At 38.6% G+C, this 14,962-nt stretch overlaps 2 protein-coding genes across 2 annotated transcripts; both read left to right on the top strand.

Annotated features, from left to right (window-relative positions):
* Nucleotides 1-921: 921 nt before the first annotated feature.
* On the top strand, nucleotides 922-5,015 carry LOC112575903 (tubulin alpha-3 chain-like). Its single transcript, XM_025258049.1, has 6 exons — nucleotides 922-1,074; nucleotides 2,167-2,389; nucleotides 2,704-2,852; nucleotides 3,019-3,171; nucleotides 3,303-3,830; nucleotides 4,352-5,015. Exons 1-6 carry the CDS (start codon nucleotides 1,072-1,074, stop codon nucleotides 4,745-4,747), a joined length of 1,452 nt encoding a protein of 483 aa, XP_025113834.1. The 5' UTR covers nucleotides 922-1,071; the 3' UTR covers nucleotides 4,748-5,015.
* A 3,099-nt stretch (nucleotides 5,016-8,114) lies between these two features.
* On the top strand, nucleotides 8,115-12,363 carry LOC112575910 (tubulin alpha-1C chain-like). Its single transcript, XM_025258058.1, has 6 exons — nucleotides 8,115-8,250; nucleotides 8,702-8,924; nucleotides 9,713-9,861; nucleotides 10,531-10,683; nucleotides 10,835-11,362; nucleotides 11,772-12,363. Exons 1-6 carry the CDS (start codon nucleotides 8,248-8,250, stop codon nucleotides 12,063-12,065), a joined length of 1,350 nt encoding a protein of 449 aa, XP_025113843.1. The 5' UTR covers nucleotides 8,115-8,247; the 3' UTR covers nucleotides 12,066-12,363.
* The last annotated feature ends 2,599 nt before the right edge of the window (nucleotides 12,364-14,962 follow it).

The following is a 14,962-nucleotide window of genomic DNA, read 5'->3' on the forward strand; positions in this document are numbered from 1 at the left end:
CTCCTGTCCTGGCCCACAAAGGAAGCAGCGTGCTGTACTTCGAAGAATTTGACAATGTTAACGATGACAATGATAACATATTGTAGCAATAGGGACTGACCATCATCGGCCTAGGCTTTGCGACCTATTAACCTCCCCTCTTAAAGTCACGTACTTGATGTCTGGGTCTGATCGAGTTTCAAGCAGATTAAAGTTTCACGACATATTTTGTTGACCATCAAAACTGAAATAGTTCTACAAATTTTGGACTGTTATTTAGTGAGTTCTTAATGTTATTCAAATCTGGTACTATATCATGTTAGTTGGCAGTGAGTTCCAATTTGCAGCAACTCTTTGTGAAAAGTAACATTTGCGCTTAGTAGTGGAACAATTAATGTCTGATGAACACTTTTCCATCGAAATTTCTTGTAAAGTTATAGTTTGCGGTGGTGAGGGGAAGAATACATGCATGTGTCAATGATGTAACACTGTTTTGACCATGAGCGGGCATAATTAATGTGTCTGTATTTACCTGTGTATGAGTACGTATGTCTGTTGTAAAGTGAGCGTTTCTTTTAAATGAGATTGTGGGTGCATAGTTGTTAGTGTTTCCGTTTATGTGTTTAGGTCTGTCTATCACTTCTCTGAGTAAATCACTGGAAAAGCGCTATAAAAATGTTCATTACTATTATTATTACTCACATCACGAACTATATACGTCCGTGCTAACCAGCAGTGCATACACAAACTCAAACAAAATAAAATAATAACGAATAATTATATTTATTAGCATATTCGTCATTTACTTATTATTTAATTAATACTAGCAGTAAAAAAGGAGGTAACTGACGTAATAACAAGAATAAGTCTTCGGATGTTTCCGTAAATGACAATGTGCTTCGCGGAGCTCGGATCAAACTGTTTCTCCAATGGCTTTCTCCGCAGTGACGTCAGTCCTTTAAACTTTAGAGGGAAAATTGACGTCACAAAATTTAAACTGACATTTCCTTCTTGTCGCTACCACTTCTGACTTTGGAGCGGTGTTCAAATCTCTTGTCATTTGGGCTGAAAGTGCTACTAGTCTTCAAAAACATGGTAACACTCATTCAAACATACACGTGTTGCAGATAAAACAATATATAATGCTTAAATATGTTTATTTTATAATTATACCCCACGTGTGAGGTGGGTCAAAGGAGACGAAGCTGAGTTCGACCGTTATCGTTCAGTAGTAAGGGCAGATCAGTGCTTTTAATTATATCTTGTTACTTTCTTTTTACATTTGAGATGATAATTCCACAATCATAGAATCATACATAACTCATAGTTAATTTCTTGCGTTTCTTTAAAAGTAATAAATATTTTTTTATGATTTACACATGGTGAATCCGAATTCTATTTTCAAATTTAATGATTTACTACTTCATTATGCTCGGATTCATTGGATCTGCATCCCTAACAACAACAGAAACAACAATAATAATAAATACGATGTTAGTAATGTTTGGAGAGATAGATCATTAATCCGGAATGTACAGTAAATATTAATTATCGTAAATCTCGATATTTTTAACATTTGAATTAGGCGCCGTTGTGAAGATTAAGTGCACTATTTGTACAGACCTTTTCGTTCCTCAGGCAAGCTTTGATTTTTGTTTTCAATTTCACTTTTAATACAGTCGGAAACCCCAACTCTTTTATGTGTAAGATATAGAGGATTTGTAGCTCTTACGACATCGTTGCAACTACTATTTCCTGTCTTAAGAAAAGATGGTCCGAGGATTAGATTTGAAAACTTGGATTCTGAATATACAGGACTCAGGAGCAAAAAATAAAACGCTATGAAGACAGTATCTGCACTTAAATATGCTTCTCTTGAATAAACAAAGTCATGGCATTTTATGGAAAAGCAAGATTTTACTTTTATTCAGTGGTCAATTATAAAGTAATGTAATTAAAAAGTAACTCTTTATGTACTAATAGATGAGTTGTTTTAAACAAATGGTATTTAGAAAAATGCACTGTATTAAGATATACTGGTTCTATGTAGAATAAAAAATGTGTTAAGTTCCGTATGTGCTTAGAGTATTCATAACACAGATTTTACTACATTGTCTTTCGGTGCAAGTCAACATTCCTCACTTTGCTTAATTAAAGCCAATGCGAGTAAAAATTCTTTTTTAACAGCGTGAAGTAATCTCAATCCATACTGGTCAAGCTGGAGTTCAGATTGGCAATGCCTGTTGGGAGCTGTACTGTCTGGAACATGGAATCCAGCCAGACGGACAGATGCCATCGGACAAGACCATTGGAGGGGGAGACGACTCCTTTAACACCTTCTTCAGTGAAACAGGAGCAGGAAAACATGTACCAAGGGCTGTGTATGTCGATCTGGAACCGACGGTGATCGGTAAGTGAATTATAATTTTGAAGATTTTGAAAATTTCATGAAATAATGAGCTGCTAAAGAATGATGAGAGTGACAGTCGAAAATTATTCTAGACTTAGTTAAAGTAAGGCTTTTCTTTCACATTCCTTAATGTTCTCATCAATCGAGGCTTCAGAATATTTTGGCAGGATAAGAAAATCTCCCAGAAAAAGCTTCAGTCCCATTTCTTAAAAAGTAAATAGCGTTTGATGTTTTCAACATCTGTTCATATGCAAATTACAATGTTAGGAAAGTTAGGTTATCTCAAGGCGTTCTCGATTTTTTCTCTCTTTCAGATGAAGTGCGAACGGGTACATATCGCCAACTTTTCCACCCCGAGCAGCTGATTACTGGGAAGGAAGATGCCGCCAACAACTATGCGCGCGGCCATTACACCATCGGAAAAGAAATTATCGATCTTGTTCTTGATCGAATTAGGAAACTAGTAAGATCAAAGGACCACGCACGCATGCGAGTTTCAGATAGAACATCAGGGTATTTTTTTCCGAAACTATATTCTAGTACCCTTGGTGGTACAAAGTATTTGAACACTTGAAACTTATATAAACTGTTGAAGATCACTGTATCACCTGTTAATCTGTCTAATCCAGGCGGACATGTGCACCGGTCTTCAGGGCTTCCTCATCTTCCACAGTTTTGGGGGAGGCACTGGATCAGGTTTCGCTTCTCTCCTTATGGAACGCCTCTCAGTGGATTATGGAAAAAAGTCCAAGCTGGAGTTTGCTGTGTATCCTGCTCCTCAGGTGTGATGCATTTACGAAGTACCTTTCATGGAATGTTTCTGATCTTTTGCACCATGTTAAAAAATTCTTTAACTATGTAAATTTAATTAAATTACCTGCAACAAATAATGAAAAAATGTTTATTACTCCAGGTATCGACTTCTGTGGTGGAGCCTTACAACTCTATCCTGACCACACACACTACACTCGAACACTCCGACTGCGCCTTCATGGTAGACAACGAGGCCATCTACGACGTCTGCCGTCGCAACCTGGACATCGAGCGTCCTACTTACACCAACCTCAACCGCCTCATTAGTCAGATTGTCTCTTCCATCACCGCATCCTTGCGCTTTGACGGCGCTCTTAACGTTGACCTTACGGAATTCCAGACGAACCTCGTGCCGTATCCCCGTATACATTTCCCGTTGTCAACTTATTCCCCTGTCATTTCTGCGGAGAAGGCCTACCACGAGCAGCTGACTGTTGCTGAGATCACAAACGCCTGCTTCGAGCCGGCCAACCAGATGGTGAAGTGTGACCCACGTCACGGCAAGTACATGGCCTGCTGCTTACTGTACCGCGGTGACGTCGTGCCCAAGGATGTCAACGCCGCCATCGCTACTATTAAGACAAAGCGCTCCATCCAGTTCGTAGACTGGTGTCCGACAGGCTTTAAGGTAAAAGAAAAAGATATGAATGAAACACACACTTAATGAAAATAATAAAGAAGAAAAAATTAAAATAAGATTTTAAAATAGTATTTTTCGAGAAAATGATCGTTCAATTTTAAAAGAATATTTTTAGCTGCCAAAAACCCTCAAATATCGAAGGGTTTTTATGATAAGGAAAAAAAAAACCAGACTTTCAATTGAAGAAAAAATTCTCACTTGCAACTTTTGTTAAGCACATACATGCCTTCGCTAGGTTTGTTAGGTTTTGCATTTTTATATTTGAAGATAGTCATGTAAATTGACTTTGGAAAAAAAAACTATTGTGAAAAACGTTTGACATCAGTCAAAAGGGGCAATTTACATGACCGCTTGTGTCCTTAATTTGGGTCATTGTAAGTGTAGTCCAAACGCACCAGGTAAAACGATCTGAGGTACTAAACAGCATAAATCTATAGAGGTTATAAGTACAAGCGCTAAAAATGTCATTTTCTGCAATTCCAGATAGCATTTGTTTACTTTTGTTTCAGGTGGGCATCAACTACCAGCCACCCACGGTGGTACCAGGAGGAGACCTGGCTAAGGTGCAGCGTGCTGTGTGTATGCTGAGCAACACCACCGCCATTGCCGAGGCCTGGGCACGACTGGACCACAAGTTCGACCTGATGTACGCCAAACGGGCCTTCGTGCACTGGTACGTGGGGGAAGGCATGGAGGAGGGCGAGTTCTCCGAGGCACGAGAAGATCTGGCGGCCCTGGAGAAAGACTACGAGGAGGTCGGCATTGACTCAGTGGAAGCCGAAGGAGAAGAGGAGCATCTGAAGGATATTAAAGAAGCCAGCTTATTAGCTGTCCTGACCGCATTCTTTTTGACCCAAAGATGGAGATGGATTTCAAGGAGAGAAGAGGTGTTGTTCTTACCGTAAAAGGAAGCAGACAAGAATTTGTTGTCGCATTCCCAGACAATCTTTAACACAACTGCAGAAAATAATATTCTGCAGAATCCTACATACCGACAATAGTCTGAGCAGATTGACGTCATATCTAACAATAGTTCCATTAGACAAAAGTAAATTTGCATTTTTATCTCTAAATATTTTGATGTTTGCTGTAACCAGTTTCGGTTTTCGTTTGGAAAGGGGAGACTTCATCTTCACAAGTTCAATAAAAAAATTTTGTATTCCTATCAATGAATTCAGTCTCTCTGAATTATTATTTTAAGGAGTATACAGAAAATGTACACTAGGTTACATTTATTTGCCAATGATAGCTATAGAATAATTAAAATATAATTGACATAGTTAAACTCATTTAAAAAAACAAGTCCACAAATAATGCCAAAATATAAATGCTTGTAATAATCATTTGATAACACCCTCTCATTCCGGGCACTTACACTTGTACGTATTCTATGAGCACATATAATAGTAACTTTATTCTAAAGTAGCTTCGTAGGACATAAAAGGAACTTTATGAGTGAAATTGACGGTAGGGTGTGTGTGTTCTCAATACGCTGTACGTGAACTACAAGAAACGAACCGACAGTTAACCATACAACGAAGAAATACGCATCAATAAACAGATGACAAGGTATAAGACATGAGCTGAGTGCTTGCACTAAGTTAATAACTAATTGGAAAAGTTCGCTGATTCATGAATAATTTTTAAGAATGTGGGTTTTGAGGCTTAAATTGGAAGTTTTGCGCGTAAAGGGTAGAGAATTCAAAAAATTCCAGAAAAAAAAAGAGCTTCTCCCAGAGTTTTCTTGTCTGATGCGTGCTGTGTTTAGACGTTGACCTTTGTTCTGGAGTACAGTACATTTTGCTTTGACGTTACATTATTTTCGTGTCACACCATTTTTCATGTGAAGCGCCTTGAGCTTGTCCACAGGGGAAGATATTGAACCATTATTTCACTAGTATTGAACCCTATGTAGATCCAACCTTTGGCTAATCCAATATAATATTAATTTAATACTTTCAATATTGGGTCAATATAAATAGATACGATTGCACCAAGAGGGGAGGAATAAACTAGAACAGTATAGACCAACATTTTACCAATATTTCACCAAGAGTGATCCCATCACAGATTCAACTCATGTTTCAGTTCAATTAAAATAGGCAGCACTTCCCATTATAGAGTACTAGTCTAGACTAGTAATGTGACGGTGTATGTATGAATACTAAAGAAGAGAAACTAAAGAAATCTAAGATACTGAAGTAGGACAAGTTCATTACCATGAAAATGCAGGTGGCTGACTTCTTATATCATAACGCAAGCATGTTTGAGAGGAAGAGACACATAGGTGAGTAGTAGAAAGAAGCTTTCATAACTTTGTTGGTGGATTAGTGGTTGAGTGTACACTATACACCTTAGCTGGAGATAAATGTAATAAAAAGTTGTTATTGTACACTTTAGCTGGAGATACATATAGTGAAAAGCTGTTAGTGGATCAGCAGTCGTATATTAACTGAAAAGACATGGAGCAAAAAGAAAGTTATGCAGTTTTGTTATACTCTTCCCATCCCTGCCACTCAAAGAAAAACTGTAGTAGTGAATGGTATGTAACAAAGCATGTGAAAATGAATGACAAATATAAAAGTAAGATATTTTTATTGCTAGGGCTAAAACAGTGTTTGGTGTATCACAAACCAGGTTAACTTATTGTTGGGCTAAATTTCACAAAATATCAATAGGCTAGTGTATCAATAGGTAGAGTGAAATGTTTTGTAATATGATTCTTTCTTTCTATCACATTTGAAGATGCTTCTCTCAGTATATTTGCAATACTTTTTATAATGGCTACAGTGTAATTTTTATAAGGAGTAAAACATAAACCCTGACTCTTACTAATCCAGAATAAAAACAAATGGGGAAATTGAAAATATACAAATTGATTGTATAGATTATACAGCACTTAAGGGAAACACCAGCAGACTATAGTCTGCAGACTATACCAAGTAATCAGAAATAATTTCCTTCTATTTTGTAAGCTATCAGAAAGTGCAGACAGATTATCAGGTGTTGTAACTGCTGGTGAGGAAGGAAATGATTGTTTAATGTATTTAATTCCTGTAGAGTATGATTGCTTGATTCATTTCTTGAATGTATATGATATTGCATTTATATTTACAGATTTCACCTGTAATAATAATAAGTTTCTACAGACTTGGAAGTCAGGGGATAACAAGTAAAGGCTTGGTGATCTCCCTTTGACTACAGCTACACAGCAAAACCAGTAAATGCTCATCACTACTCTGTACAGGGATCAGTGCAAAGACCTAATGCACAGTGTACATGAATTATTAGATGGAGACTAGATATGTATTCACTGAAAGGCAGATGTGTCCTAAAAATTATCTAAAGAAATGCGCAAGGTAAGTGACTACTTGTGCAGAACCTGAAGATATTGTAAAGTATTAACAATATTTCATACTTTGTAGGACTTTTCACTCAGGTTTTCATGTTTCTACAGTAAAAAAAATAATCATCACAAAGACGCAAATGAAAAGGAAATATTTGTCAAGGAAAGCTGTAAATGAAATAAGTCATTGTCATAAGGACATGACTGGATCTTTAGACAGTGCCAAGATTGTTATGATCAACATGAATAATGCATTTTCCAATGAATGTGTGAGTTAAATACCCTTTGGGCCTGTTTCACATTTAAAGGAAAAACTTAACCTGCTTGGTACCATAATTTCTTTTAAGTATACTATTGTGCTCTTCACTTTTGGAAAAAGTCAAAAGGTCAGCTTTCTTCACAGATAATGAAGCTTTCTTCCACTATTTTTTTTACTCAGGAAGTAATTTTGGGTGCCAAATTTTGATTTGCACGATTAATTACAAGTCTTGAATATATTGCACTATGCAGTCAGCTTTAAATATTTCAGATTATATGATATCTCCCAAGCCTGAAGGAAGTCTATGTAGCCACCTTAACGTCTCGTATTGGTAGTTCCATTGGTCCTAATGTGAAAAAAACAGAACTTCAGAACCATCGCCGATTTGAGTCTCTGAATAAGTAATACCCTCTATAATCGCCTTTTTCAAGTAGTAATGTACATTCAGATACTTATTCCCTGCAGTGTTTCATTTTAAAGTTATATCCTAGTCGAATTAAAAATGAAATTGTGAAACCTCTTAGAAAATATATTATGGTGTTTTCTTAAATAACTCGCAATGACCATTGTTTTCCTAACAATCAGTATTTTCTTTTATTTTGTTTGGGCTTCGCGGAGCTCGGATACAGCGCGTGAGGTCGTTCCAGTTGTCTTGCGATCAATGACGTCTTCCCTGAAAAACAAACTGCAATGACGTCAAATATTAAAACGCTCTTCGGTCATTGTCATTTTCAGTTTAAAAGGTAAAGCCGTGCCACGCTTTGTCTTTTGACTGATCTTGTCGCTCCTGATCCTCAAACATGGTGTGTATGGTTTCGAAATTCTCCTTAATCGCTTGCTAATTTACTTTCAACTAAGTCCTGCCTACATCTGACTGTTTGTATCTTTTAGATATATTTATCTGTATCTTTCCAGACGTTTAAAGAATATTAAGTCGAATTTTTTTCCTAACACCATTAGTCTTTTTATTGAAATATTCTGCTCACGTATATTTCTTCCCTTTCTTTGTTAGTAATCAGGTCTTTATTTCAAGAAATCATTATAGCTTGAACGACCAGGCTGTCACGAAAATGTTCGTCGCTAATGATTTGTGTTTAGTCGATGTAGGACAAATGATAATGCTAATAACAGAGAACAAAACAACAAAAACAAATTAAAGCAGAAGGAAACGACGACATCGACGACAACGATAATGATAATGGGCACTTAAATACTTAATTATCATTTAAGCGACGTAAACTATTTCTTTAACAGCGTGAAATAATCTCAGTCCATGCTGGTCAAGCTGGGGTCCAGATTGGCAATGCCTGTTGGGAGCTGTACTGTCTAGAACACGGTATTCAGCCTGATGGACTAATGCCATCTGACAAGACTCTTTGTGGAGGAGATGACTCGTTCAACACGTTTTTCAGTGAGACGGGAGCAGGCAAGCACGTGCCAAGGGCTATCTTCATTGACCTCGAACCGACGGTGGTTGGTAAGTGAATTGTAGAGGTAAACGGTCTTGTCAAGTATTAATCTCACCCACCAGATCACAGCAAACTATACATTTCCTCAAAGCACGTACATAATTAATACATGACATACCAATAGGGGAAGATATGAGGACGAATCCCAGTATTTTTACAGTCTTCACAACATAACTAAAAAGACTTATCAAAGCAGGCATTTAGGAAAATATTCATGACACACTAATATATCTTTTAAATTCTAAATAAATATTGTTTAGCATATGTTTTAGAAAGCATATGTTTTAAAATCAGTTATTGGTTTTGGTTTAAAAGAATAACTATAAATTTTAGCCGTTATACTGAGCATACATCTTTAATTTTATCTACTTCTGTGAAAAGAATTATTTTCTAAGAATAGAAGTGGTGAAGTTTGTGATGCATAATCAGAGCAAAGTCTATGTAGTCTTTTTCTTCTTTTTTTAAAAACAAAAGCCTAATTTGCTGTATAATTTTGAATTACTAGTTTTTTTAATACCTTAATAAGATTCATATGGTTCAGACATCACATATGATATAAGCAAAAAAATTGGCAAACAAAAAGATTTTTACATGGTTTTGGGTGTTCTGTTTCTAAATCTCACTAGCTCAGGGAAATGAACCATCACTTCATTCTCCCGTACAAAAGTACAATCAGGAAGTACGTTTCTAGAAGTTTTGAACAAACGAATGAATCCTTTTAGTTTGTTTTAGGTTGTTTCCTAACGAATGTCATTCTTGGGTTGGTGGAAACAACGTCCTGTATGTTTTTTTCCAGACGAAGTGCGAACAGGTACATATCGCCAGCTCTTCCATCCTGAACAGCTGATTACAGGTAAAGAAGATGCTGCAAACAATTATGCGCGAGGCCACTACACCGTCGGGAAGGAGCTGATAGACCTGGTACTGGATCGTATCAGGAAGTTGGTAAGTATGTGGCTACAAGATAAGGTTTCACCCATAAATGACCCCTGATGGTGAAAGAGCATTCAAAGTATAAAAGATGCTAATAACAAAATAAATGGGTAAAAGGTATCAGCTAATTCTAACGCACTCGTGTTAGACCAAGACTTGTAGAGTTCAGTGCTTCTTTAAATAAGAAGAGAAGAGAAGGGCATACCACTACAGGCAGGTACTCCCTAGATCTCAGTGAGAAGTGTAGTCACTAACCACTTAAATGAGAAAATTTGCTCTAGCAAGTTCGCGCAAATAGATCTTCGTTCCTATGAGAGTGTCATAACATATTTTAACGCTATTTCGGCGAAATGGATAGTCTAGCTAGTAGTAACTATCTCGGGTCAAAAGGTTCCGGTTCGGACTTACTCTTCTTATTCCATCCCATCCAGTTTTTTAACTCCCTGAACTTAACAGTGTGTCCGACAGACGTGTAGATACACCTCTTTCTTCATTTTTTTAACCATCCCTCTCTCACCAGCGAATTCAATGACATAAATAGCCAAAATGATTACCTCACAGAAAAGTTTGACATTTTACCTTCGGAATATCAAAAGGTATAGAGCATGATATATTCAAGGAGCAGATGCATACGACTGTGTCCATCTGTGTAAATACATTGATTCTGTTTCCTTCTCACAGGCGGACATGTGTACAGGTCTTCAGGGTTTCCTCGTTTTCCACAGTTTTGGGGGAGGGACTGGATCTGGTTTCGTTTCTCTCCTCATGGAACGCCTTTCCGTGGACTACGGCAAAAAGACTAAACTGCAGCTTTCTGTGTACCCTGCTCCCCAGGTGTGTGGTAATGTGAAACATTTTACAACAAAAAAGTCACCAATGTGATAAGCCTATACAATATTTTCCACTTGCATAAGATTTGTGAATCTTTAATGTACGACGATAAATAAAACAGAAACTACAGGCTAACAGTTTCTTCTGACTGTAGGTAGCAACTGCTGTAGTGGAGCCGTACAACGCTATTCTATCCACACACACTACACTCGAACACTCCGACTGCGCCTTCATGGTAGACAACGAGGCCATCTACGACGTCTGCCGTCGCAACCTGGACATCGAGCGTCCTACTTACACCAACCTCAACCGCATCGTTAGCCAGATTGTCTCCTCCGTCACTGCGTCCTTGCGTTTCGACGGCGCCCTCAACGTCGACTTGATCGAGTTCCAGACCAACCTTGTGCCGTACCCCCGCATCCACTTTCCTCTCGCGTGTTTTGCCCCCATCATCTCTGCAGAGAAGGCCTACCACGAACAGCTGACTGTTGCTGAGATCACCAACGCCAGCTTCGAGCCGGCCAACCAGTTGGTGAAGTGCGACCCACGCCACGGCAAGTACATGGCCTGCTGCATGCTGTACCGCGGTGACGTCGTTCCCAAAGATGTCAACGCCGCCATTGCCTGTATTAAGACCAAGCGCACCATTCAATTTGTAGACTGGTGTCCTACGGGTTTCAAGGTAACAGGAAAAGAAAAATAGTGTAAAAAGTAATCAGAAAGTTAGGTTCATTTTAAAGATGAAAACATTCTTAATGTCAGCATGGCTTTCTTATATTCCTTATTGATGGTTTTGAGCTGTGCCAAACTTTGTCGAAACCCCTTGATACTAGAAAAATTGGTTAATCTCAATGATCGCTTGTATCCTTGCCGATTACCTTAAACGCGTGTTTTTCTGAGGATGTTCTGGACTAATCAAGCAAAAAAAAAAAAAAAAAAAAAAAAAAAAAAAAAAAAAAAAGGAGAGGAGGGTCATAAGCCTATGTAATGAACAACGCACCGCAGTAGTATTTACAACATAGGCAGACTAAAAATGTCATGTTTTTGCTATTTCACGATGAGTTAACGTATACTTGGTATACTTGTTTCAGGTGGGCATTAACTACCAGCCACCCACGACGGTACCAGGAGGAGACCTGGCTAAGGTGCAGCGTGCTGTGTGTATGCTGAGCAACACCACCGCCATTGCCGAGGCCTGGGCCCGCCTGGACCACAAGTTCGACCTGATGTACGCCAAACGGGCCTTCGTGCACTGGTACGTGGGGGAAGGCATGGAGGAGGGCGAGTTCGCCGAGGCACGTGAAGATATGGCGGCCCTGGAGAAAGACTACGAGGAGGTCGGCCTCGACTCGGTAGTTGGCGAGGAAGAAGGGGAAGAAGCTTAATAATATAAGAGAAGACCTTTTTGTAACTTTTTCCTAAAGTTCACATTCCGGTCTGACACAAATATCTCTGGGTTTAGACATCGAGAAGTGTAGTTTCACTGCTCTTACAGGATAACGAGGGAAATCTGATTTTTCATTTCATGACAATTTTCAACCTAATTACGGACAAGAATCTTCTGTACAACCTTATCTACCGGTAGTATTCAGTAAGGGTAGACTGTGTGACTGCACTTTCCTTAGACACTTTGATTAGAAATTTTCATTTTGCTGGAATAAAATAGTTTGCTCTATTTTGTAATCAATGACTTAAGTCTCTCTGTGTGTGTTTATATACATAAATTTTATGGCGTGTTGAGACAAATACGCAGCTGGTTGAAATAAATTTACAGTTAAGAGAAAAGAGTTAGGGCTAGGGTTATAATTTTTATTTGATCATGCTATTGCGTCATTACGACGTCTACCGTGCAATACATCTTCATCCTTTTGGTCGATCTAACCACGTCACGATGTATTTGCTGTTCTTCTGCTGCCACCTGTCGACCAAGCTAGGGGTCCACAAACGTTCCATAAACCTGTCTCACCTGTGCCCGATTGGGTGCACTGATTGTGGCGTCGATATCGATGCATAAAAGCTTCATCAAATCAAAAGCTACCTGCAATTGAGTTGTGAACTTCAGAACACCACCGACAATACGCTGAGCAAAGTGGGATGTCAACCGAAAACTCACAGTCCAACAACTCCCACGCTTTGACGCATGACCTGCAAACCGTGACCAACAACATAAAAAAGAAAATTCCCCCCCCCCCCACAGGTGAGGACTCTACCCTTCCTAATTCTTTGTGATCGGGACAACACCACGTCAGTGACAGTCACCGGAATGCAGGACATACGTACCTTATATGCCCAATAAAAAGTAAACAAATTACAACTTTAAATTCCCTGTGGAATATTAATATTAATCCCAACACTGGACACAAACTTAGCAGCATATTAAAAATTCATAATTATCGTATCATGTCTCGGGACAATTCGACTCATTATCTCCCCTCTCTTGAGCTCTTACTCTTGTAAAACCATTTCTGTGTACAAGTCCATCGTTTAGAAAGCAATAAAAATTTACGCGTTCTTACATGCGTGTCTGAAGCCTTTCTATCAGTATTATAGACTAGGAGCTCTGAGGTTTTTTGTTTCGACTCTGCAAGCCTGTCGTCAAAAGACGTTGCTGTTTCCCTCTAGTCACAGTCCGGTCTTCTCACGCTCTCAAGAGTGGGGCATCACTAAGTCTGGTCAGCCAACTGCGCCGTCTCCGACACGCTCTGGTAGTTCTCGTGCCTCAGAAGTTAGTCCCTTTTCCCAGAAGTGAGTCTGGCATAGACGCGGTGTGACAGGTGCTCATCCGACAATCTGAGCATAAAATTTCACGCAATACTCTTTACACTTGCCGAGCGGACAACAAGGGAGAGCATCCTTTGGACTGCAAGGGATTCAGTGTAACCACACACTATGTTTTGGAATAGATAATGTTCAAGAGGACCTTTTAAGTTTTAGTAAAATAGTTAAATACAATGGTTTTAAACTCCCAGCCTCCAAAACTCTGGCAATAATTTTTGTTTGAAAACCAAACCAGAAAACAGAATATCCTAAATTAATACTAAAGCAAAACAGCCCTGAACTATAGCTCACAAGTACAATTCTTAGAAGTCATTTTCTCAGAAAGAACAAATTGAATGTCATAGGTAGACAAAATAACTAAATCTACAAAAAAGGAATAAATCTAGTGAGAGCTGTTACTAAAAACAACTGGGGTACTATTCCAAAATAATTGCTTAACCTGTATCAAGCACATGTAATGTCTAGACTACTATACGCAGCTCAATTCCATCTATGATTAAACCAAATAGCTAAAGGTCAGTCAGTAAACCCGGGCACTGAAAGTAGTGTTTGGAAATCAGAAACCTATAGCACTGAGAATTAATAAGAGGACAGATAACTACTACTACAGTATGCAAGGTCTTTCACCTGTACACCCAGCTCAGTAGATTCACACAGTCCCACAGGCACAGAACAAGTCGCCTTACACCACAACCCACTATCCAACAGCATATCTAACATAAAGAAGACACAAAAAGGAAGCAGAAGCAAACATCACAGCACCTTACCCACATACCAGCATGCAAACATCCCTGGACACTTCCACAATCACAGACTTTGACCTCACAAAATACAGCAAAGAACATTAGGCGCAAATCACTTCAGAAACACAGCTATAATTGAGCATCATTTACAAAGACTATATACTGACTCTCATGACCCAGAGACACAAGCGACTGTACAAGGAGTTTACTTTCCTGACAGCATGTCCATCTCCATCAGACTCCAGATACATTCCTCAATCTTCACAGCTGAGGTGACTGCCACACAGACAACTCTACAGACAGCACATTATAGAATGAAGGACAAGACACAAAGACAATACTTTGTAATTTCAGACTCGCTGTGAGTACTTTGAGAACTTAAAAAAAATCATCTAACTGAGTTGACATAATGAATGAGATACTGTCTCTCACAAACCAAAATAACTAGAATGGGACTTAACAAAGAATACCTAACTACATTTAAAGACCCTCCTATGTTCACAGGTGGTGACAGACTTAGCCCCTCACATGCGCTGTTAGAGTGTAATGAAAACAAGCAAGAAGAAAAGAACTCGAACAGATCTTTGATAAATATAGACTAACCCAGCTATAAGCTGCCTAAATCTACCAAAAAAAAAAGAGATATGACATACTGTACTGACATCAGTGGTAGCAATGAAAGCAAGCCATCCTCACTAAAGATTGATATAAATAAGCAAAGTACAAGCTGGATAAGATCCCATTAAAAGCGAAAAAAAGCC

The sequence above is a fragment of the Pomacea canaliculata genome, linkage group LG11 (assembly GCF_003073045.1).
Source record: "Pomacea canaliculata isolate SZHN2017 linkage group LG11, ASM307304v1, whole genome shotgun sequence".
Taxonomy (NCBI): domain Eukaryota; kingdom Metazoa; phylum Mollusca; class Gastropoda; order Architaenioglossa; family Ampullariidae; genus Pomacea; species Pomacea canaliculata.

Bases quoted from the DNA above. Each gene is read 5' to 3' on its own strand.
- LOC112575903 (XM_025258049.1), top strand. The intron at 2,853-3,018 runs GTAAGATCAAAG...TGTCTAATCCAG, and splicing joins TTGATCGAATTAGGAAACTA to GCGGACATGTGCACCGGTCT. The intron at 3,831-4,351 runs GTAAAAGAAAAA...CTTTTGTTTCAG, and splicing joins GGTGTCCGACAGGCTTTAAG to GTGGGCATCAACTACCAGCC.
- LOC112575910 (XM_025258058.1), top strand. The intron at 9,862-10,530 runs GTAAGTATGTGG...TCCTTCTCACAG, and splicing joins TGGATCGTATCAGGAAGTTG to GCGGACATGTGTACAGGTCT. The intron at 11,363-11,771 runs GTAACAGGAAAA...TACTTGTTTCAG, and splicing joins GGTGTCCTACGGGTTTCAAG to GTGGGCATTAACTACCAGCC.